The sequence below is a fragment of the Dermacentor silvarum genome, chromosome 2, assembly GCF_013339745.2.
Source record: "Dermacentor silvarum isolate Dsil-2018 chromosome 2, BIME_Dsil_1.4, whole genome shotgun sequence".
In the NCBI taxonomy this organism is placed as follows: Eukaryota; Metazoa; Arthropoda; class Arachnida; order Ixodida; family Ixodidae; genus Dermacentor; species Dermacentor silvarum.
The window spans coordinates 227,957,076-227,980,966 of record NC_051155.1 but is presented as its reverse complement, the minus strand read 5'-3'; the positions used below and the strand labels follow the sequence as shown (position 1 = coordinate 227,980,966).

Here is a 23,891-nt window from a genome sequence, read left to right as displayed (position 1 = left end):
CCGTTTACCGCTGCCCCCCGTGAACAATGGGTCCACCAGAGATACGGCACAACTCAAGCGATCATTCTAGTTGCTGATAAAGTCGAAGTTGCATAGCGGCGGAAGGGCATATTCAAGCAGTCGGTTGCTTTTAATCACGTGTTGGATTCGTGGGGCTTTACGTGTTGATTTAATACAGAACGAGGCTATACTCATGCACGTGCTTACCTTTAAGTAGTTTGAAAACCCAGAGGGATCTGTATTTTCTCCTGGCGTCCCGCATACACAGCCTGCAATTGATAGTTTAAGGAGGCCCTCCCTCTAGTGCTATATAGATAACCACAAATTTAGCGCCCCTCTCTAATTGTGATCAGTGTGGTTATATGACGAATCTGCGACTTCGTCCACAGCAGAGAAATGTCATTACCTCCCAAACGGAGCCGCCAGCACTGCTTCGAAGAGTTGCCGAAAGTTCCAGTACTGACAACGAAAGCACGCGCGTATACAGCTAAAAAAGCAGCATTAGGTTGCTGGTTCGATTTCCTCATTTCGTCGCGGCTTCATCTCGATGAGAGCAGGATTGAGCTTCGTGCAAGTGATAGCGAAGTATTGCGAATTGTCCAGTGACGCAGGTAAAATACCTTACTAATACATAACTCGACAACCCACTGTGTAGCAACTTACGGTCACTTGCGCAAAGTTTTTTCAACCGTAAGTAAATTTAACCGCGGGTAAAATGCTCCGTGAAAGTGGCTCTTGCAAATATGGCTTTGAGACGTCGAACCCCTTCATACACTGCAAGGGGAAAATATGTTAATCTTGACGCCATCACTGCGAAAGCGGGAAATAAATTACACGCAGAACCTCCTGTGGGAGGTATCCAAATGATGCGTAAGCATTTGCTGCTGATCACCTGCTGTTTCGTCGTCGTATATGCTGCTGTGTTTGGTATAATTGCGAGAAACACAGCGAAAGAAGCGCGAGAAGCGCGGTTGCAACACCGAAATGTTAACTGAGACCAGCATGAGACGACGAAGAGGCGAGTAGTAGCAATGTTCGCTCACGTTACGTGATTGTGCGTTTGGATGATGCCGCTGCTTCGTGGAGTATGAGCACTGGCCCATGCGTGCTGTAGTACGTGACGTAATTGAACAGCGTCACGTTTGGTAGAGCTCGTACATAGACGAGGTCGATGACGCTGCCTTCTCTCGATGCGAACCGTTATCAACCGTGATCAACCGTACTCCGGCGGCGGCGGCGTATGGCGCGGCCGCGCGGGCCCTAGCTATCTTGATAGAGATCTGCGATGGGGACAGAGTGCGCCGAGTGCTGATAGCTTCGTGTGCGCTGTGTTCTCGCCGCTTAGTTCGCGTCGAAGCAACAGGTAGCACGAGGTCAATTCGCTCGCTGCTGCGGGCCCTATCTTGAAAGTGATCTCGTCTTACCTGACGGACGGACGAGTTTCCTCGTTGGGTAGGCATAGAAATGTTTACGCATTTAAAAACTGACCAAAGGTCACAATCACTACGCCAGTAGGAGCACCTCACTGCTAAATGCGATATCAGCGCACATCACAGTCGACGAAAATTTACTTCTCTGACATATGTTTATCACTTTTTGCAATAATTTAGAGGTGATATATGTTGTTTGTACGGCTAAACGAAAAGGGTTAACCGTAATAACATTGTGCGCAAGTTTACTACGCAAATTATTTTTGTTAATTAAGTAAAAGCCATTTATTAAACTAAATTATACAAATTCGCCACCCTTTTCAAAATTGTGTTTCTGATTTTTTTCTCTTTTGCAGTGAACACAATGCTATTCCTGTTTCCTTGTATATACTGCCTTTTGAGGACTTCGACTTGCATTCTTCTCATCTGGGGATCGAAGATCGTAAGTCAGCACCTAACTATTTTGATGGTTTACACGATCTATGGGATTGCTTTCAGAACCTCACTCCCTTTTCTCCCACCATCTCTCTCTTTATTTATTTTTTTTCTCTCTCTCCGTTCATCTTTTCATTCGCCTGGGTTGCCACTCGGCATAATGTCGGAATGAAATTACATATAAGCATGGAGACCCGTTTTATGCAGATACTGCAAAAGCGACTTATGAAATATATTGTCCGTGTGCCATAGTTCATAGTCTTCATATTGGTAACTTCTCAAATTCACACCCCAAGTACACGTCCGTGGACTCTCTTTGTCCCAGCTAGCGCACGTCCGAAGTAGATATGGCGGGTATACGCTGCAAAGGTTTGAAGTCGAATCTTTCCAAGTTTGCCTTTACTATGGCGTCCCTCTAATCAGCTATGTGTTGCGGCATGACGCGCAAAACGACTTACACAATGATGAAGCGCGCTTACAAGATGTGATGAAAGAGAGTTCAGCATAGGCCTCCTGTGTCTAGCTATATAAGTGCGCAAGTTACGGAGTCCTGCGACACCAGGGCGAAAGCGGTCATTGCAACAGCTTTCGTATCTCGCTTCCTACGGTGATAGCGACGCCGTTCTCAAGTGGGAGAACAGAAATGGTCCTTCGGATCTGTCAGCTACCTTAACGATGTACCCAATGACCACACCCCATTTGCGAAACCACTCTATGGCGAAACTGCGAAGCTTGCAACCCATCTGTAACCCACGCACGATATGAGTTGCGGTACATTTCCGTGATGCAGTTACGCGAAAACTCAGATAACGTAATCAACGGATGACAGGAAAAGTAGACGTACGTTCTACTGACGTAGCGACGCCAGACTTTGATAAGCTGCGGTCGTGCCATAGGGAGATCCTGGTGTCAAGCACCTCTATCGCCGCTTTGGTACGTGCGTACCTACAGGCGCAAAGAGTCGCCGGAAAAGCTCCCGTTTGTCACGCGAGCTGGCTGTGAAACAGCTCACAGCACAAACTGTTTCTTCCGTAATAATAATCTACAGGCTGCATGCGGTTCTTCATCAGTTTGCAGATCTTGAGCGACAAATATTCATTCTTCTCTCTCTCTCATTCCTCTCTGTCATTCTGCCTTTGTTGTTACATTTTCGACATCTCAGAGGGCTCTGACAATGTTACTTAAGGTCGTTTGAGACAGCTTTAAAGCTGCATAAAAAGAACGAGCGGGCGAAATAGCGATATTCTGGCTTCATACTCGCCATTGGAGGCCAATATCATTGTAGAAGTAACAGTAACGTCTATAGTTGCTGTACTATACACGACCTTTGGAGCGCTGCCGGAGCGCTCCGAAACGAATAGTCGAATGTGCACATACGAGTAGTTTCGTGCGGACACATTTTGTGAGCAAAAAACTTGAAACTGATAGGGCAGGCTATTGACGAAACGGACATGTCATGAAAAGTCATCGGCTTCGCGTCCACAATTGCAACGTGTAACAAGAACCCCTCCTGATTATAGCAAAAGAAACCACTGGCAGAAGTCTTGGCAGCAAGATGAACATGACGTGGCTGAATGCTCAGGAGGGTCACCCACGCCGCATACAAGAGCTTGTCGGGCTTCGTATACGGCCCATTTTCGAAAACCCTGATAGCAAGAATGCTTCAAAACGTGCGCATTCGAGCAGATTTTAAGCACAGCATACTGCAACGTGGATATGACAGGCACAGGCAGCCACGAAGGCGGATGCCCCCCGTGGTATATTCCAGTGGCTATAGCGTTTCGCTGCTGATCTCGAGGTCGCGGATTCGATCCCGACCGTGCGCGGCGGCCTCATTTCGATGGGGGCGTAATATAAAAACGTTCGCGTACTTATTAGATTTAGGAAGACGTTAAAAACCCCCACGTAGTCGAAATTATTCCGACGTCCTTTACAGCGGCGTGTCTCATAATCAAATCGTTGTTCTGGCTCATAAAAACCCCAGAATCGTTTTTTTTTTTTTTTCGAATGCAGCAGCGAACAAGAGAAAGCTGCGCTGTTTACGGGGCAACCTTGGTAAATGGGGGTGGGCGCATCGAATGACGCTGCTGAAAATGCGGGGCCGTACTCTCAAAACTTTGCTCAGTAGATCTCTTCGTCATTGGCCGGCTTTCAGGCGTCTCAAATTCATGATATCCATCTCCGTGATAACGAGACAATCGCCGCTGCGACAGCCGATCGTGGACAACTCTTACGCTAGAAATAAGCTCTGTGAGCGCGGGCCCGTAGTTGAATACATGCAGCGCGCCATCTTTTATGGCGATCGCAACAATTCGACAGTGTCCCGTGCACATCCCATAACAAAAAATCCCCTCCCGTTGGAAACGACCACATTAGCGAAGTAATCACTATTTGATACCTCGGGCGCGTTTTGCGGAAGAAGAGAGAAGTCAAGACTACAACCCATTGTTTAGGTGCCCACCATGCCCAAGCCAGAAATCCAACCAATGCACTAAGGCTTCTTGAAGACCTTGGCTCCCAATGATCTGGCTCACTTCGCCTCCAAGCAGAGTGAATATTAACCCTCTGGGCGGCCTTTATTCAGTGGATCAGGAACGTGCCGGAAAATGACTGGTGGACAGCTCAACCATCACCTTGAGTAGCACTAGACGCTTGTTGTTGTGTTTGTCTATGTTGTTTGTCTGTCTCTCCTTAATGAAGTTCTCTCTCTCTCCCTGATTCAGGAGCGTGCCCAGCTCGTGCTTCCCTGGATAGTCACGGCCATTGTCGACCTCGTGCTTTGCGTCGTTGGCATGGTCGTGCTTGGAATCGCCGCTGTAAGTTCCACTGCTTATTCCATTATGCTTCGCCGCGCCACTTCACAACGTGAAATGCCTTGGGAATTTCCGTACATTTCAATGTTAAACAGATGGATTACACCGATGAAATATACTACAATGCTTAGGTGACTTCTACCTGTATAGCCTGAGCTTTGTATGCCTGAAAAGAAAAAAAAAACTGTCAGAATAAAAAGCCGGGTGGCGGCGTCACTATTAAAATAACCGCATCAACCCACCGTGACGTGTCTCTCCGAGTATAAGCAAATGTTCGTTAGTATTAAAGGAATTGCCACTAAATTTAAAAAAGTAAGGGGTTTTCAACGTCTAGGAACTGCACAATGGGCTATGAGAGTCGCCCCGTGGTGGCGGAGGGCTCCAGATTAATTTTGGTCACCTGGGCTTCTTTAATGTGCACACAAAGCACCGGCGCATGAGCCTTCTTGCATTCCGCTCCCATCGGCAGTTGGAGGCCACCCGGAGCGAGTTTCCAATATATAGGGGCCGCACCACCCACTTCCGGCGAGTCTGCACACTGTGGGACGACAGCGCACAATCTCCGCCGAAACGTGTTCCTGTTGAGTATCGAATACTTTGCTGTACGCACCTCGGCCAATGATAGCAGTGTGGCTATTGCGCAAGGCGACATGGACGCACTGACGCCGGTCGACGTCACGCCAAGAATACGTCGGAGTGGCGTTCCATGTGGTTGCCATGAAAAGACCGCTTCTGCGTTTCCACTGAAATGAAGCAGCGCCCGGCCTAAAAGCATCAAAGGTTCCAGAAAGTGGGTCAGCCACGACAGCCCTTGCTCTACCCGTGTCGCGATGGCTGTGACATTAGCTTTTGTAACCGCTTCCATGGACACGCTGCTGGTCTCGCTGGACGTCTCGTCTTTTCAGATGTTTCTCCATCTGCAAGCGCGCTCTTTTCATCACGCTTGAAGAGACCGAGTAATACGCTCTGTCCGTTGGCTCGGCTCAACAAACGTTGACTTTGCCTGAAAACGGCTGCGTGATGTGCATGCGGCGTGGAGAAGGTAAATGTGTGGCTGGTCGAAACGACAGCGCGCCCGTGTAATACACGCTCCGTTGCGTTCCGCTTGCGGGGCGAGGAAAACCGCACGGAGAGAGAGAGAGAGAGAGTTACTCAAGCCTCAAGGACAGGAACCCAAACTAAGAATGTTTGTGTACTAAAAATGTTAAGAACGTGGTTTCTGCTTATAAAAGTAGGAGAGAAGATTGCGACGGAGTGAAAGCATATGTTTCATACTGGAACATCTCGTTGAAATCTGTATGACCCGCCGTGGTGGTGTAGTGGCTTTGATGTTCCGCTGCTAAGGCCCGAGGGCGCGGGATGAAATCCCGGCCGCATTTGGATGTGGGCAAAACGCAGGAACGCCTGTGTACTGTGCATTGGGTGCACTTTACAAGAACCCCAGGTGGTCCAAATTAATTCGGAGCTACCTCATAATCGGCGTGCCTCATAATTATATCGTGTTTTTTGGCACTTAAAACCCCAGAATGTAATTCTGATTTTTTAAAATATTTCCTATGTATGCACAGGTCACCGATCTGTGACAATCATTATTACGCAATATCCGAGCAAATTTTCACACTAACAGTATATATATATATATATATATATATATATATATATATATATATAGTCAAGAGAGATCACAGCGCGAATAAAACAAGGACACGAAGAAACAAATACCACAGACAAGCGCTGAAATGCGCACACCAGTCACATAAACATCAGCAAAATCAGCAACATCATAATCTTCCATGAAAAAAAAAAAAGCTATTTCTTTCTCCGACAAAGCGAGAGAGGGAAAACTTACACATTTGTCTCCTACCTTTCGAATGTGAAATGCCTCTATTATTTCTCTTTCCTTCTTCCTTTTAATTAATTTGCTTTTTTTTACTAATTAATTTACTAATAAGCTTTTCTCGATATGCAATCGTATGAAAACGTTCAATGAGCCACTGTGCACCATCGATCATAAATCCCGTTTCACTGACTGCACGTGCAACGTTATCTATCAGTTATCCCAAGATACCGCTGAGCTGTGGCAGAACTTATAGCGGACAAACAGGACAGTGTTTCAATGATAGAGCTCGTCAGCACAACAATAACGTGAAGAATGGCTATGGAAGTCATTTAGCGGGACATGGCAAAGAGTTTCCATGCACTCCTATTTTTGAAAAGACAAAATTTGTGAGGAAAGGAAAAAGTAAGAAGGAAAGAGAAATAATAGAGGCATTTCACATTCGAAAGGAAGGAGATAAATGTGTAAGTGTTCCCTCTCTCACTTTGTCGGAGAAATAAAAAGCTTTTCTTCTTGGAATATTATGATGTTGCTGATTTTGCTGATGTTTATGCGACTGGTGTACGCATGCCTCTGCTGGAAAAAGTATAAATGGATGAAGAATTTCAAATAAACTTCCATTTGGTAGTCAGCGCTTGTCTGTGGTATTTGTTTCTTCGTGTCCTTGTTTCATTCGCGCTGTTCAAACCTCAGTTCTAAATATGAACCAACTAGCCCTCATCAAGACCTTACCATTACAACTGTTTGTGCTTCTTTATACCGCTGCTTTTTGCTGCAATCTCACATGTTTGCCTCACGCCTTGATGCAGACGCAGAATGGTGCCCAGGTCTTTGGAGACGGCTACTCCGAGTGGTTCGCCAGTGGGGCTGGACTCTGCGCGTTGCTTTTCCTTTTAATGGTGAGCAAAAGTTTATAATTTTTTTTAACTTTCTTCTCCTAAGAGCCATATTTCCGAGTAAATTATGTGTAAATTTCACTTAGTGCAATACGAATGAGGCGGGATGCCTGCCCCTTGATGTGTTAAGGTCACACGAAACACCTTGGACACTCTTGCCTCTTCACGTCGACTTAATCATGCTTGGTATCAGTGCGAAAAAGAACGTGCCTCAAGTTGGTACCTTCCACAATGCCCTAGGCCATGTCGCCCAGCATAACTCTGATATGACCAATATTTTTACTGGTGGTTCTCCAAGCCACCAGGGCTCTTTGTGTGGCGTTTTCGTACCATCTACAGGTCAACGGCTCTCGTGTCACCTTGAGAGAGTGACGTAAACTGCCACAGCATACCTTTATGGAATCAAGCAGTTTGTTTATCGCATGTTACGGCAGCTGTCAGGTCAGTGGGACATATTTAGATTCATCAGCAGCTCGGAAGAAGGTTCGCAACGTGGACAAGACCTGGAGCCACCACCCTGTGACTGAAGCTGTCGGCTATACTGGCGGACAACTTTCTGTAGCAATGAAGGAAAAGCTACAGGGCGGAGCTTCTGCACATGTGCTAGTTCGACAGCGCTTTTGGTTTCATGGTCGCATAGCTTCCACGTGCGTCAGTTTCGCATTTTCCCAAACCCGGAACACAAAGGCCCAAAAAAGGAATCAAGTTTGGCACTCGATCAGTGGTGTATTTTGTCTTATTTTGAAAAAAAAGTCTGGCAGAGCTAAATTTTGGAGACAGAAAGAGAGTAAAGCTTTGTTGAGAAAAGGCAAACAAAAATTGTGGGTGGAGCCACTAGTCCACGTAAATTTCTGATTTAGCAACACTTTCATTGAGTATACAAATTTGAACTCTTAAGCTTAGCCCAGAAAATTTGTTCAAGCAATGGAACAAAGTCGCCTGTTTCAAGTCTGTCTCAAGTCTTGTGTATCCTGAAAACAACCACCAATTTGCGAGACCTGCCTGGCAGAACTATTAACAGCAAAACCAATAAAATTACTGTACAATCGCACCGCCAGCCACCACCCATGGCTATCATCCCCACACGCGTTTTACTTGCGAGGGCAAGTCAGACTCATTGCGCTGCTGAGCACGAGATCGCGGGATCAAATCCCGGCCGCGGCGGCCGCATTTCGATGGAGGCGATATGCGATATTGTAGTACACGTTAAAGAACCCCAGGTGGTCGAAATTAATCCGGAGCCCTCCACTACGACATGCCTCATAATCAGAACTGGTTTCGGCACGTAAAACCCCAGAAAGAAGAAGCACAGATAGAGATAATGCGCAGCCGTAATATGACGGCGATACGAGAACGTCTAACCACGTACCACTTCAAATGAACCTATAGAGTTTCGACCGAGAAATGCCGTTGACAGCGCGCGAAGTTATCATTTTCAGCGCTAGCTGCGCCGTTATACCGACGATATTAAAATCCATATATATAAAAAGTAGCGCCAACTAAAGCCCCTATATATAAAAAGTAGCGTCACGCTTTGAAGAATGCCGCCGCCTCCTCGCACACCCCGTCCGAGGCCGACGCCGCGTCGGTATTGGCCTAATGGCATCACGTGGACCGTCGCGCCGCCGGGCGCTGGCTGCGTTTGTTTACGATCACGCTCCATCACCATTTTCGCCCGAGAAGCGTCTATATACCGACTGGCGAGGAGCACAACGATAGCGGCGAACACAGTCGGCGATCGTCGAATCTTATCAGCAGCGAAATATAAACAAGTGCACGTGTTTCAAGCGGTGTAGGCGGCGCAACGGTCGAAAAAGGAGCGAGAAAGAGAGGAGGAACGAGGAGGAGGAGGAGAGTGTCGCTACTTTTTATATATAGGGGTTTTAGCGCCAACCACTTCCCTCCTCCTCTGTTCCACTGTCGCGCTCGGGGCGACCAGCGCGATATCGAGGCATCGAGGCACCCTAGGCGCGATATCGACAGTGGCGCCGCCTACGCCGGGCCTGCCGTGGCAGACGACAGCTAACGCGCTCCCAGAGGAAATCGGCGGAAAACTTCGATCGCGCCCTGCAGAGAAGTTTTTGAGGCGCGATTTTGCTTCGTCAGTCAGTAACTGGCCTTAATAATGCCGTTTTGGAAGTAGCAACGCGACGATGTGAGACGGCGCAAATACCAAGTGTGCAGCAAGCGTTTGCGCTCGCCGGATGTAAACAAAAAAGCCTTTTGCCCTCGCCTTGTCGGTTGCGGCAACTTAAGGCGCAGCAGCATGCCATCACAACGAAGTTCTTGTCCCTAACACGTTTGATCCGTTTGCACGGACAGCACTTTCGTCGCACAGGCCCGAGAATGGCGGTCGGAGCGCGCTGGAAAGAAAAAAATATACAAAAGCGCAACGCGTGCTTCCACTTGACACGGATTGGCCAATGGGGGAGCGGAGAAGGCTGGGGAGACAGGAGGCGGCGAGGAGGAAACGCCGGGGTGAGCGCGATGGTGGCAAGATCTAAGAATGGCGCTACTTTTTATATATAGGGGTTTTAGACGATAACGATTTTTAGCTACGGTCACAGAGCAGCATGCACCGCTGTAGCCATCGCCTCAGCACCCGCTTTTCTAAGTAATGCTTCAATACGCTTGATAAATTATCGGATAACGATAACTTTTTCACCTGTCTGACTGACCCGCAGGAAGAACAGTCAGTGACGGTGCGTCCAAGCAACGGCAAATGTCGTTGAGCTAAACCTGGCAGAAACAGAAAAAGGCCGCCGAAACGAAAGAGTTCCTTTATGAATAAAAAGCATATCCTTGCCTTTCTTGGCTCGTCATCGTCGCGCCCAGAGTCAACTGAAACCTAGAAATCAGCTGCATGAATGGTACGACATTTATGGTCGACAAAGTGGACGGAAAGCTTCGCACGACAGTTGAAACCACGTAGAAAAACACGTGCGCCGGGCATGCCGCCGATGCCGCCGCGTCGTCCGTCGAACCGGAAGCTGCTAGCAGACGGCGCGCCCCACAATTCCCTGCGATTGCTCGTTTTACGGGTCACCTATTGAACTCATTTGCTAACTCTGGTAGGGCGGTGTTTTGAGATATTGTTTACGCGGAGCAGTGCTTGCGTAGACATTTGTGAAATGTGTGATATGAAATGTCAAATATGGAACCTTTTGTTGGCTATGAAAGATGCACGTCAAATAAATGTCAATGTTTCACCTGTATTTTCACTCCTGTAATGGTCCTCTATTGGGGCTAACAGTAACAAACAAAAAGCGAGCCGCTCACGCTGTTCCCACGCAGATCGAGAAACGTGACAAACTCTTCCAGATTGGCTCTTTAAACACCTACCGATACTGCAAACTGATCCACGAAACTATCACAATCCTAGCGAAAGGCTGCTTGCTCTGCTAAATTAGTTCATTGCATAGGTGAAATAAGTAGGAATTATGATGCTCCGACAAATGTTGAAGCAAAAAGGCGATGATAATTTTGTTCAAATCAGTGCCCTAGCTGTATATTTAATAAACGCAATGAGCGAGCTGTCGTTAATTGCGATTCAAGTCGTCCTAAACCAAATCACAGAAGCGTCATCACGTAAAGATAGCCTCTCGGAGTTGCTGCCTTCGCCAGCCGATAGAGAAAGTATTGTGCAAGGTGTATGCATACATCTAGGTTCATGGAGAACAAGCAGCCGCGTTTCCTGCAATGGCTGCGTCCACGGTGACGGTGTCAGTGCAATAGTACTAAAAGGTTGACTAGCGGTGTCGTACCGCGTCGTGACCTAATGCGACTTTTCAGTGGATAATGCCCGGACAGCACAGTGCGCGCGGCATCTGAAATTTAATTTTACTGCCTCCCAGGTGTACTTTGTGATCTGCGTGATGTCGTACTTCGAAGACCTGCTCAAGAAGCCTAACACAAGTAAGCGCCATCACATGCTTTTTGAATTTACGTTGTTATCTCGAGCTAATTTTTATTTTTTAACATTTCTTTCCACTCTTCCTTTCGTTTCCGCACCCCACCTATTTTATTTTATTTATTTTTATTTTATTTTATTGAGGACAATGCTTCCTTGGCTAATTACTCTCACTTTTCTGTATGGCTGTTTCTAGCTTCTTTCGTGAGCCGATCCTAGAGATAGTGCAGTCTAAATTTTGGGCTGATCGCGAAGGTTGTGCAATATAAATATGTGGGCCGTGTGTATATTCAGTCGATAAAAATGTGGGCCGTTCCCGAAGGTATGTGCAGTTTCAAAATGTGGGCTATTACCATGGGTAGGTGCAGTCTAAAAATGCGGGCCAATCCCGAAGGTAGTGCAGTCTAAAACCGTTCCCGTGGGTATGTGCAATGTAAAAATGTGGCCGATCCCCAAAGGTATTGCTGCCTAAAAATGCGGGCCGCTCCTGGGGTATGTGGTCTAAAAATGTAGACCGCTCTCGCGGGTATTCGCAGTCTTAAAGGGGCCCTGAACCACCCCTCTGGCTTGATGAAATAACATAGTCCGCGGGTAGCATACGCTGTTGTGAACATCTCAGCCAAGTTCTGCTGTCGTACGCGGTCCGTGATGCTCGCAAGCGGAATGCGAAGTCACCTTTCTCCTAAACGCTCTCGTTTCAAAAGACCCAATGATCCTCGCTCTTTTCTGTGTGCTTTATTTCGTAATAAAGTGCATTCCCATACGCGGCTGCTATTGGTCGCTGCGGTCGGCTACACCGCGGCCGCCGCCACAAGTCCAGTGGCTAAGCGCACTGCGGCTCGCTGAAGACAACCGCGTTTGGCTTATGTTTAGCGCTTCGTAGGCACCAAAATCGGAAGTCTAAAATGAAATTTGAACTGCGCGCCACGGTGGCGTTTCCGAGGCGGAGCGTTGTGGCTCCGCCCCACTCCGCCGTAGCAGTGCAAGGCATTGAAGGAGGAAGGGGAGCAGAGCGGAGGCCGTGCTTGGTTGCCAATAACTACGCTTCTGCTGAACGCATTGAAGTACTTTTTGCGGTAAAGTGATTCTGAAACAGCCTATTTTCACTTCAAATGTATTTCTCCACTTCGATGAAAAGTGATTCAGGGCCCCTTTAAAATGTAGGCCATTCCCGAAGATCTTGCAGTGAATAAATTTAAGCAGTCCGACGCTAACTCCCCTCACGCGAGAAGAGACGCGATAGAGTACTGTGCGAAATGACTCCGCCTTATTCTCACTCAGGAGGCATTGTCTTTCATCTGCTGCAGCTACAGCTAGCTTAAATCGCCTTCCAACTTTTTAATGTGCGCTAAACGGCCACACGCCTTTTGAAACAGGTTATTGAGATAACAGCCGTATGCACGTGACAATGCCCCTGGATGTACCTGGCTCCTGCACCTCTTAGAATTACATTTGCGGAACTGAAAACGGGATATCACTGAAAGAATGTAAAAACGAGATTGGCAGCGGCGACCTCACTTTGGAATTCCCGCAACAGCATTGAGTACTTCATAGATAACTAGCACCTTTGGTTTCAATTTTCAAGAATCATGCGCACATGTTCGGTGTTCATGCGAAGATATAATTTTCAGATTATTTTGCCTTTCAGCGACTTCATTTCCAATGGAAAGTTTGCCGTTTCTTATGCAATATTTCCCAGTGACCTTCTTTCGCACGAGAGAGAACTTTCTCGGCTATCTTTCGGCAACTTTTTTTTTTCTTTTATCGCTGCATGAAAAACTGCTGTGGCGGTAAATCACACAAAGATGACGGGTTGAATAGATTCATTTATACCTATTGTGCAACCAGTATAGCGAGAAACGTTGCCTGTCGCCGAAGACACGCTAAAGATTATGATTACCTTCCATTAGACGCTTACTAAAAACAAAAAGAATGTAACCAACACTGGGAAAAACCAACTATTTCGCATTGTTACTTTGACCGCTGCTAACTTGTAACTCGAATGACCACAAATTTACGACTTACTTGATATTCTCCCATTGGCTCCTAGCATTCAAAATAAGCACACAGAGTTGTACAGACTGGAATTTGCGAGAGAGAAAATTATGCGGATCCGACGCACTGTGGGAATTGATGTAAGCGAAGCTTTCTGTGCAGTTTGCTTTGATTGACGATAATTAGCGGTGATGCTGACGGCGAATGTTTAACTCCTTCAACGTTTAGTCCAATACGAAATTGAAGAGTTGATGGCAAATGTTATCTTGCGTACATTACCGTTTGTCTGCGTGGTACACGGAACACACAGGGAGACGTGTTTGCTTGAGGCGTTGTTGTGCGCCATTGTTATAACCTCCGAGGCGGTTGAGCATTGTCATTGCCTCAGATGGCACATCGCATCGTGGCAGAAGTGTTAAACTATATATTGTTACGATGGGGTGTGTTTATTTAACAGATGAATTGATGAAAAGGGGCCGCGCCGACACCGAGCCGCTACCAAGACAAATGCACTTCGTTCTCCTCTTCTTCCGTCCTTTCCGTAGCTTTAGCGTAACACTCCTCCCTTCTCAGACGAAGCCCGCTGGGCGAGTAGCTGTTACGTCCACTCGGAGTCACGTGGATGACAGCGTTTCAGGCGAGCTACGTGAACAAGCTGCGTCTTCTTAGACCGGTAGCCATTGGACAGGAGACGAGCAATCGAGTAGGTTACATCACTTAGGCGATCGGTGATGACGAAAGGCCCAGTGTAACGGGCCAGAAACTTCTGGCACAGGCCGCGCTTGCGAAGTGGTGTCCAAAGCCATACCATGTCCCCTTTGTCTTATGACACATTTTTACGTCGTGAATCGTAGCGGATCTTGGGGTGGTCTTGGGGCGCCAACGTACGAAGCTGAGCTATGCGGCAAGAGTCCGTATGAGGAGTAAACGGTAGAATGGTGTCAAGGAAGCTGCGGGGTGATCGAACATAAAGAAGATAGAAAGGGCTGTAGCCTGTAGTTTCATGCTTTGCGGTGTTGTAGGCGTATGTCATAAAAGGCAAGATGTCATCCCAATTTTTGTGCCTGGAATCCACGTACATCGAAAGCATGTTGGTCAAAGTTCTGTTAGTGCGCTCGACGAGACCATTTGTCTGTGGGTGATACGGGGTCGCGTGGCGAAACTGGCAAGCACAAAGACGCAACAGCTCTTCGACTACGTCGGCCACGAACTGACGACCGCGATCGCTCACAATAACACGAGGGGGTCCATGACGGAGTATAACAGAGGACAGGAGGAAGCTCGAAACATCAAGAGCCATGGCCGTTGGCATCGCTGCGGTTTCAGCATAACGCGTCAGATGGTCGACGCAGACTATAATCCAACGGTTGTCGTTTGTTGAGCGCGGGAATGGGCCGAGAAGATCCACTCCAACCATTTCGAAAGGAGATGACGGTGGCGCTACAGGGTGAAGGAGTCCGACCGGAGCAGTATTAGGGCGCTTGAATTGCTGGCACTTGTTACAGCTGGCCACATACTTTTCTATATCCCGTCGCATACTGGTCCAGTAGAATCGGCCCTGAATGCGGTGGCATGTTCTGGTGAAACCCAGGTGCCCTGCGGTCGAGTCGTCGTGCATAGCACGGAGCACGTGGGTTCTCAATTTTTTAGGGACCACTAAGAGGAGGCGGGCACCATCAGCCGCTTAATTCTTCTTGTAGAGCAGGCCATCTTGGATGACAAAGCCATTGTGACCTGTTGGCTGAGCAGCTGAGGCGAAGAGAACATATAGGCTGCGGTCGTCACGCTGCTCTTGCCGGAAGGTGGCCAGGTCGGGGAAAAGAATGTCGTCGATGGCGGCCAGAAACTCATCGAAATTGTCGGCGTCACATTCACTTATTTGTAGAGGGAGCCTCGAGAGACAATCGGCGTCCCGGCCACTCTTATAACGGACTGCAAAGTCAAATTCCTGTAAACGTATCGCCCATCGAGCAAGGCGGCCAGACGGGTCGCGGAGACCAACTAACCAACATAGTAAATGGTGGTCAGTAACGATCGTGAAGCGGCGCCCGTAGAGATATGGCCGGAACTTCTGGACTGCAAAGACAACGGCGAGACACTATTGCTCAGTGACGGTGTAATTTTGTTCGGCCTTGCTCAACGAACGGCTGGCGTATGCAATGGCATGCTCGGCGTCACCAAAGCGCTGCATGAGGACGGCGCCGAGGCCGATTCCACTCGCGTCGGTGTGCAATTCTGTTGTGGCAGAGGGGTGAAAATGACGAAGTATGGGTCCAGAAGAGAGCAGGAACTTCAGTTGACGAAACGAGAAATCGCAATCTGCTGTCCAGATGAAAGGGTTATCCTTGCGCAGCAATGAAGTCAGGGGGTAGGCAGTATCGGCAAAGTTGGGCACAAAACGTCGAAAGTACGAGCAAAGACTCAAGAAGCTCCTCAGTTCGCGCTGTGACTGCGGTTGTTTAAAGCCGCTAACTGCAGCGACCTTCTGTGGGTCTGGTCGCACCCCGTGCTTGTCCACTAGATGTCCAAGTACTAGCGCCTCTCGTTGGCCAAAGTGACATTTCTTTGAATTGACTGTAAGGGCAGCTTGTTCAAGGCACGTCAAAACAATGTCCAGTCGATCGTTGTGCTCTGCAAAAGTGCGGCCAGAAATGATGACGTCATCAAGATAACACAAACAAATCTCCTATTTCAGGCCGCGCAGTACCGTGCCCATAAATCTTTCAAATGTTGCAGGTGCGTTGCACAAACCAAACGGCATAACGTTGAATTCAAACAAACCGTCTGGGGTCACAAAAGCTGTTTTCTCTTTGTCAGCTGAATGCATGGGCACGGCCGCTCGATGAAAAACACACGGTGTTTTTCATCGAGCGGCCGTGGCATGGGTATCTGCCAGTAGCCTGATCGGAGGTCCACAGATGAAAAGTAGGACGCGGAATGAAGGCAATCGACAACGTCATCGATATGGGGAAGCGGATACACATCCTTTTTAGTCACAGAATTGAGACGCCGGTAGTCGACACAAAACCTCCAGGACCCATCTTTCTTTTTCACGAGGATGACCGGCGCAGCCCATGGGCTAGAGGATTCTTGGATGGTGCCCTTGGCTAGCATGTCGTCGACCTGTTCAGCGATGATCTTGCGCTCTGACGCGGACACGTGGTAAGGCTTCTGCCTTATGGGATGCGCGGAACCCGTGTCGATCCTGTGGCGAGCCCGCGTAGCTGGAACGCGTACTTTGCTAGCGTTCTGCTCGAAATCAAATAATGACGCATGCTTACTAAGGACGCTGACCAGGGCTTGACGCTTCTCTGAAGACAGTGACTTGTTTATCATTTTTAGCAAAGGCAACGAGTCTTCAGGGACAACGGGGCCAGCCCCGTGCTCTCGGGATTCGTGTGACGTGTCATCAGTTAAAGCGCCTATGTGGAGGGTGGTATCCACTTCAAAAGAGGCAAGTCGCATACCCTTGAGTAGCAGAACTGACTGGGAGGCTAAATTTGACACCCACAATGTAGTTGTTCCGCAGGCCACAGAGAGGACGCATCGAGGTATGAGCACACTTCTTCACAACCATCGAAGGCACAGGCTCAACAATTGCATCAAATGTATCGGCGTCGACACCGCAAGCAGCAACTCGAACTCTGGATAAGGAACGTGCCGGTAAGACAGAATCTTCAATGACGGCGAGAGTGCATGAACAGGGAGCAGGTTGGTCGGCAAGAGGAGAGAGGAAAAGCTCGCCAGTACCGCAGTCAACAGTGGCACCGCACTGTTGTAGGAAATAGAGGCCAAGAATTACTTTGTGAGTGGATTGAGCAAGCACTGCAAATTCGGCTTGATACACGTTATCAGAGAAATAAACGTTCGCGGTGCACACTCCAATAGGTCGGAGCAACTCTCCACTCACAGCACGAACTGCATTAGCGTTATCCCAGAGAAACATCACTTTACGGCCTAGTTGGGTTTTGAAATCCAGGCTGATAACGGAGACACTCGCTCCTGTGTCCACTAAGGCCAACGTAGCAACATTGTCCACTAAAACACGAATCTTGTTATGACACATGGTGACGGGCGGAGGCATAGGGGCGTGTAGCTGATGACTGGCGACCTCACCTCCATTGGTCGCGCCGCCTAGTTTCCCGGCGGCGGTGACGTCAGACGTCGTCGCGGAGATGGAGACCTGCGCTGGCGTGAAGGCGGAGGCGTCAAGCTCCGCACAGAACAGTGGCGCACCCAGGATCTCTGCCAGGGGGGGTGGGGTTGACAGTTTGCCAATACCATCTAAACAGCACTAATTTCAATTTCTTCATGGGAAATTGTCAAAAAATGCGCTTTTTGCGAGTGTGCAGACGATTGCGCGTCTTATATCTTAGTTGCAGTACTCAAATGCGCAAGAAAAGGGGTTAAACAAAAGGGGGGGGGGTTAAGTCGGCCTCAAGGGGGGGGGGGGGGGGGTTACAACCCCCGAACCCCCCCCCCCGTCGGTGCGCCACTGGCACAGAAGCTGGTGAGTCGCTACGGTAATTCGCCTGGTGGTTTGTCCTGCCATCGGAGTCAGAAGGCCAGCGTGTCCCGTCACCGTGGCGATTGCTGCGCCGATAGAAAGTGCGCGGTCGCTCATACGACGGTGGTGACGTGCGACGGCGATGTGGACAAAATCTGGCGACATGTCCGCGAATACCGCATTGGAAGCAGATGGGACGCTCACGGGACGCACTGAAATTGTCATTCGCTGGATAACTGGCACGGCCATCCCACTCTTGAGAAACTGTAGGTGCTCTGGGTGAGTAACCGCCGTGGAACTGATAAATGGGATGCGCGTTCATAGTAGGATTTGACGCTCTTGAACGAGGAGCGAAGTTGTAGGCATTTGTGCAGACGGCGTTGATGGACGTCTCACTGAAGTCGCAGTGAGCAAAGGGCTCTCGAACCCGCGGAGTCGAGAGGGAAGCCGCCTCACGTCGGTCAAGCTCCTCGCGCACCACTTGCCGAATAACTGACGCAAGGTCCGATGAAGCTGGGACCACGTCAACACTGGCGACGTTAGTTACGTTCGCCAGGCGGCCGAACTTCGGTGTGATACGCCGAGCTCAAGGCTTCAAACGTGCGGCAGTGCCGAATGACGTCACTGACGGAGTCGATACTGTCTTTTCCGATGAGGAACTGGTACACGTCCTCGGCGATCCCTTTTAGAAGATGACCAACTTTGTCCTCTTCTGTCATCTGAGGGTCCAGGGCCTCGCACAATTTCAGCACTTCCTCGATGTACGTCGTGCATGTTTCGCCGGGAACTTGGGCTCGCTGCATTGGGGTTTGTTCTGCACGCTTCTTTTTAGCTGCCGGATCTCCGAAGCACTTCTTGATTTCATCTACGAACCGTTCCCACGTCGTCATGCTTTCTTCGTGGTTTTCAAACCACACTGACGCGGTTCCCTCGAGGAAGGAGGCAACGTTAAGCTGGGCGGTGGCATTCCGGCCATTGAACCTATTTGCGCGTTGGTAAAAGCTGAGCCATCCGTCCACGGCTTCCCCGGCTTTTCCGGCGAAGGTTCGTGGTTCGATGTAGGGCTGCCATTGGGAGCTGGAAGAAGGCGGCGGGTTGTCGCCGTCGGAAGCCATCTCTGGTGGCAGACCGGCAATTCGGCGACTTCGGCGAAGCTCCACGGATTGCGCTCCTGCGGGCGGTTCGTCGTCGTTGCTCGGGGACGCCGTTGTTTTACCCAGCACCGTCCACCAAAACTGTTACGATGGGGTGTGTTTATTTAACAGATGAATTGATGAAAAGGGGCCGCGCCGACACCGAGCCGCTACGATGATGATGATGATGATGATGATGACCTTATCTTCTTTGGCGCCTACCCACTCACGGGGATCGGCCAAGAGTCGGGCAGATTTTACATACGTGCTAAGTAGATGTAGATGTAGAGCCTTGGAGTTACTGGCACATACCCACTCTGGGGGATTGGCCAAGAACCGGGTAGTTTGAAATAACAATCAGAAGGGAGATGTATAAAAGAATACAAACATAAATGTGGGAATATATACGCATCTGAGAATGAATAATTAGAATATATCAAATGACTTGAATAGAATAAAGGAGTAAATGATGAATAAAAAAAAGAAGTAGACAGCAAGTCATCAAATTTGTAAAAATATTTCGGTACCCTAAGCCGTGATTCTGTCATCTAAATCTTTCTGACCCTGTAATGTAATTCTGGATGGCATCTACAACCTTCCCGTCGCTGTGCCCAAGGGTAGAGGCCCCCAATGATAGTAAATTTTGAACATTTCATTCTAATCTAAGAAGGCGGAACGGTGTTTCTAAGGTTCGTTTTCGCAATTCAGAATATCTTTGACAGGCAATGAGAAAGTGATCTAATGTTTCATGTTGTCCACAATAGGGACAGTTAGGTGAGGGAACCAGACCAGCTCTGTGTAGGTAAAAATTTAAAAATGGAATTCTGCAGCGTAGTCTAGTGATTGCGACTTCAAGTGATCGCGTTTGACAGAGTTTGCTATTCCAATAATGCGACAAGTGCTGAAAATCTGACGAGTTTGTTAAAGAAGGGGCGTGAAATTCACGCAGCATCATTTTTCTCCGAAATCTAGCCCCAATGATGAAAGCTGAAATCGGTAGGATATGAATTACCGGGCCATTCAGGGACGCTTTCGCCAACGAATCTGCCATTTCGTTTAGAAATAGGCCCTTATGCCCTGGTACCCACACCAATGAATAAGCCACTACCAAGACAAGTGCACTTCGTTCTCCTCTTCTTCCGTCCTTTCCGTAGCTTTAGCGCAACAATATGAACTATGAGGTTGTACATGCCAAAACTACAATCGGCTTATGATGCACGCTGTAGTGGCAGACTCCGGTTTAATTTTTGACACCCTGGTGTTCTTTAACGTGCACTAAGTGCACGAGCGTTTTGTATTTCGCCCCCGTCGAAATGCTGCTGTCGTGGTCGGGATGGAACCAGCGACCTCGAGCAATCCCATAGCCGCAAAGCTACCGCGGCGGGCACAGTGTCGATTTGACGTGCGACCGCTTCCGTAGCGTCTTACCCTACTACGTCATCTAATGCGGCTCCCAGTCGCTTACGCCCCTGCGTCAGTTGTCCGCTAGACAAATTTGCAAGGCGTTTGCAAGCGTTGAAGAGGCTAATGTGGCGACGCCCAGAGTGTTCCAGAGGGAATTGTGCACATGCGACGCGATGGAACGGTCCAAACGAGTTTCTCGCGTCACTTTTCCTCTGCCACGCTATTTCCATATATATATATATATATATATATATATATATATATATATATATATATATATACACGCTCTGAACCGGCCCCCGACGCAGCGTGCAACACAAGCAGCAGCGGCAGTAGCGGAAAAGTAAAAGAGGAAAAGCGAGCTTCGCTTTAAAAAGCCGGGACCTTCTAGTGTTGTCGTTACTTACTGGCAAAGGTGGTCTACATTACATTCAAAGCGCCGAATAATAAAACTTTGCACGAGAACTCTTCATGTGCCAAAATGGTCTTATTATTATTGAAGGTGACGCGGAAAAAGCGTCACAACGAATTTATCTCCACTGGCGGATCCAAAAGGAAAGCCCGCGGGGTCAGTCCTTCCCGAGGCTATCCTGGATCCCGCCCGTTTCTCTCTGCCAAATGAAGTACACTAGAGCTGAAATTAGGGCTAGTTGGTTACTCACGATCGTTAAACACGAGCGCGTAAAAAGAGGGACGAACGTCTCTTTACGTTCGTCCCTTGTTCTTTACGCGCTAGTATTTGAGAATCACAAATGAAATAGTGTTCCGAAGGTATACTTTACCACTCAAACTGATTTAATGCTGCTCTTTTAAGTGTCCCTTGAATGGCGCCACCGGCCAACCGTGTCGAGCATAGTTTCTAAATAAATAAAAGTATAGTATGAAACTCTATGGTGTCGAGTAATCCTTTTTTTTTTTCTACGCAGACTTTTTCAAGGGCCCCAGATGGAACGCAGTGATGCGCGAATGGGGCCACAAGGAGGCCGCGGCGGGCGCCACCGTGAACACGGCCTTCGAGGCAGCCTGAGCCGTGCGGGCTACACACTGCGGGAATCTCAAGTGGCAGAGGGACGCAAGCTGCCACGCAGTCATCATCGCCCAACGACCTCCACATGGTCCGAGGGGGGATGTCATACCCAATTGTTTACAAACGAAAAAGAAAAAGCATTTTCAACCTTCACATCGGAGCGCCTTCCTTTTTATCAATTGAACCATGACCTCCGAGATCGCACGCACGTTTCGCGCGCGCCACCTCAGAGGCCATGAGTGGACGTGGACAACGCTCGTCTGCGGCGTCAGTGTTCGGGTATAGATAAGGTCCATATATCTTGGGTCTAAACAGTGGGTCTAGAATGCGGCAGGCATCTGCTGGTGTACTGAAGTAAGCTGCAGGGAGGCTCTCTCACGCGGTTGGCATTCCGAAAAGCAGTTGGCCGCGTCGTTCTGAAGCCAGAAGCAAAGATATGCCACCTCCTCGAGCTGCCATCGAGAGCTCCGCAGTCCAGCTTCAGGAACTATAGGCGCTCAATTAAAAAAAGCCGCAGTTTCGCCCGAAAGGCGAAGCATCAATTCCGATAGCAAATTAGTAGAGAGCTATACGGAGCAAGGATAGTAGTTTTATCGGCTGCATAAACTTGCACCCATTCGCTTACTAACTAAATTAACAAGCCTGGTGTCAGCGCGCACAAGCAAACATGAATAGATCGTGCACACTCGATGACCGTAAAGTCCCTAGATTTCCTGCTCTTAAGTAGCGACATGCACTCCGTCGACCGCCATTATCTTCCTAGATAGCATGCGACCGTCAACGGCAGCTATCTACACTGCTCGCAGCAGCGTGCAAGTGATTACGGGGGAACAGCGTTAGGAAGAACATAGCGGCCGGAATGAGCGCCGCCCAATGAGATTCGTCGGCGGCGCTTCAAAGCTTGTCGCTACTTAAAGAAGGCAAAAAAATCTAGGGACTTCAGATGACCGCAGACCACCACTGTCAAAATGCTGGCGTGAGCAAGCGCGGCGGCGGCATCGAGCGAAGATTCGTGCGGTCTCGCTTCAACGGAAACTGAGCGGCGAAAGCACAGCGCATACAAAGGTAAGAGCCGTGTGGAGATCGCCGTCAAGATACGTGCGCACGGCAGCCCAGAGCCGCGCAAAGTGCGCAGTTGCTGACAGAGTAGAAGCCGCACCTTCTCCGTCCTGCGCTGTCTTCCCGCTTTCCACCTTTCGTGTGGGAGTCTCAAGTCGCATTTGGTGCCGCAGCTAAACGTCGCCTCCCCTGCCTCCCGCCCATCACCCCACGGCCTTTCGCACGACCGAAGACGTCGCGTTTACTCTCCGCCGTACGTTCGCTCTCCGTGAAAGCGCGCGTCCCTCGCGCGCTTTCACTCGCACATACAGCATACACGCGCGGCGACGATTTAACCGCCATTGGACTTTACACGGAACCTCACGGCGACAGCAGAAATCCGCTTGGAGGGTCCATATAACTGATATCGCAATAAAATCTTACGGCCGCACGTTGGCAACTTTCTAAATGCCTAGGCATTTCTATGCTTACTCAACGAGACAGACCGTCCGTCCGTCACGCAAGACGATCGCTTTCAAGATAGATCCCACAGCAGCGAGAACACAGGGGGCACGAAACTCTCAGCACACGCCGCACCCTGTCCCTTTCGCAGATCGTTTTCAAGATATATGCCCACACGTCTCTCCAACGCAACGCGGTGAGAACACAGCGCGCGATAGCTATCAGCAGTCGGCACACACTGCTTTCAAAATATGGTCCACGCAGCCGGGGCGCGTTTCTATTTGAGCCCAAGCCCAGTGCTCGACCGCTAGCGCCGATCGCGCGTACCATGTTTCAAGATGGTTTCTTTCGCTGAGGGCACTCGAACGCAATCATATGGTTCGCATAAATGCCCGCTCCGACAGCGTGGCTGTATGGCGTAGTGGTTACGACATCGCTTAAGGACCGGCAGTGCGCGGGTTCGAATCCCGTCTTGGCTTGAAACTTTCTTTGCGTCACCATTTTTCCCCCTGTTTGGCGGTGCGGTCGGTTGAACCCCGGTGCCACGGCGGCAGCCGTGGTGCCGGGCGCCGTCGCGAAGCGGCGGTCGTTGGGGTGTTGCGGAGCGCAGCAACACCCCAAATAAAAAAAATACTGCTCCAGTCAGGTAGACTGCTCCCTCCCTGATAGTGAGATTATATTTGGATCAAAACAGTGATGCGTTTATTTAGGAATAGCATCGAGCCCTTAACAGCAGCCACAGTTGTGCCTAGTCACCCCCCAGCACAGCGTGTTCTCCGTTCCAACGGCAGCGGCTAGCACGGTCGCCTGAATCGGCGCCGCGCGCGCCGATCCAGGCGGCCGTGCAGCTAGAAACATGGTACGCGCGAGCGGCGCATGGTCGCGCCAACGGTGGAGCATTGGGCATGGGCGCAAATAGAAATACGCGGCAGCCGGGGCAAACGCCGCAGCCGCCTCTGGAGTACAGCTTATCACAGTTCATAATGGCTCGACGCGGATGTTTA

The 23,891-nt window shown here is 49.3% G+C and overlaps 1 protein-coding gene across 2 annotated transcripts in view; it reads left to right on the top strand.

Moving 5' to 3' along the window:
* Nucleotides 1–21,540, top strand: part of LOC119442812 (uncharacterized) — a 29,673-nt gene extending 8,133 nt beyond the window's left edge. Inside the window, exons 3-7 of one of the 2 annotated variants that reach the window (XM_037707843.2) lie at nucleotides 1,787–1,872; nucleotides 4,589–4,681; nucleotides 7,325–7,414; nucleotides 11,266–11,326; nucleotides 21,287–21,540. In XM_037707843.2, the coding sequence (XP_037563771.1) occupies nucleotides 1,787–1,872; nucleotides 4,589–4,681; nucleotides 7,325–7,414; nucleotides 11,266–11,326; nucleotides 21,287–21,387 (431 nt within the window). In that variant the 3' untranslated portion in view covers nucleotides 21,388–21,540. The remainder of the gene's footprint in view (nucleotides 1–1,786; nucleotides 1,873–4,588; nucleotides 4,682–7,324; nucleotides 7,415–11,265; nucleotides 11,327–21,286) is intronic. The other variant, XM_037707844.2, reaches the window with a different exon arrangement.
* The last annotated feature ends 2,351 nt before the right edge of the window (nucleotides 21,541–23,891 follow it).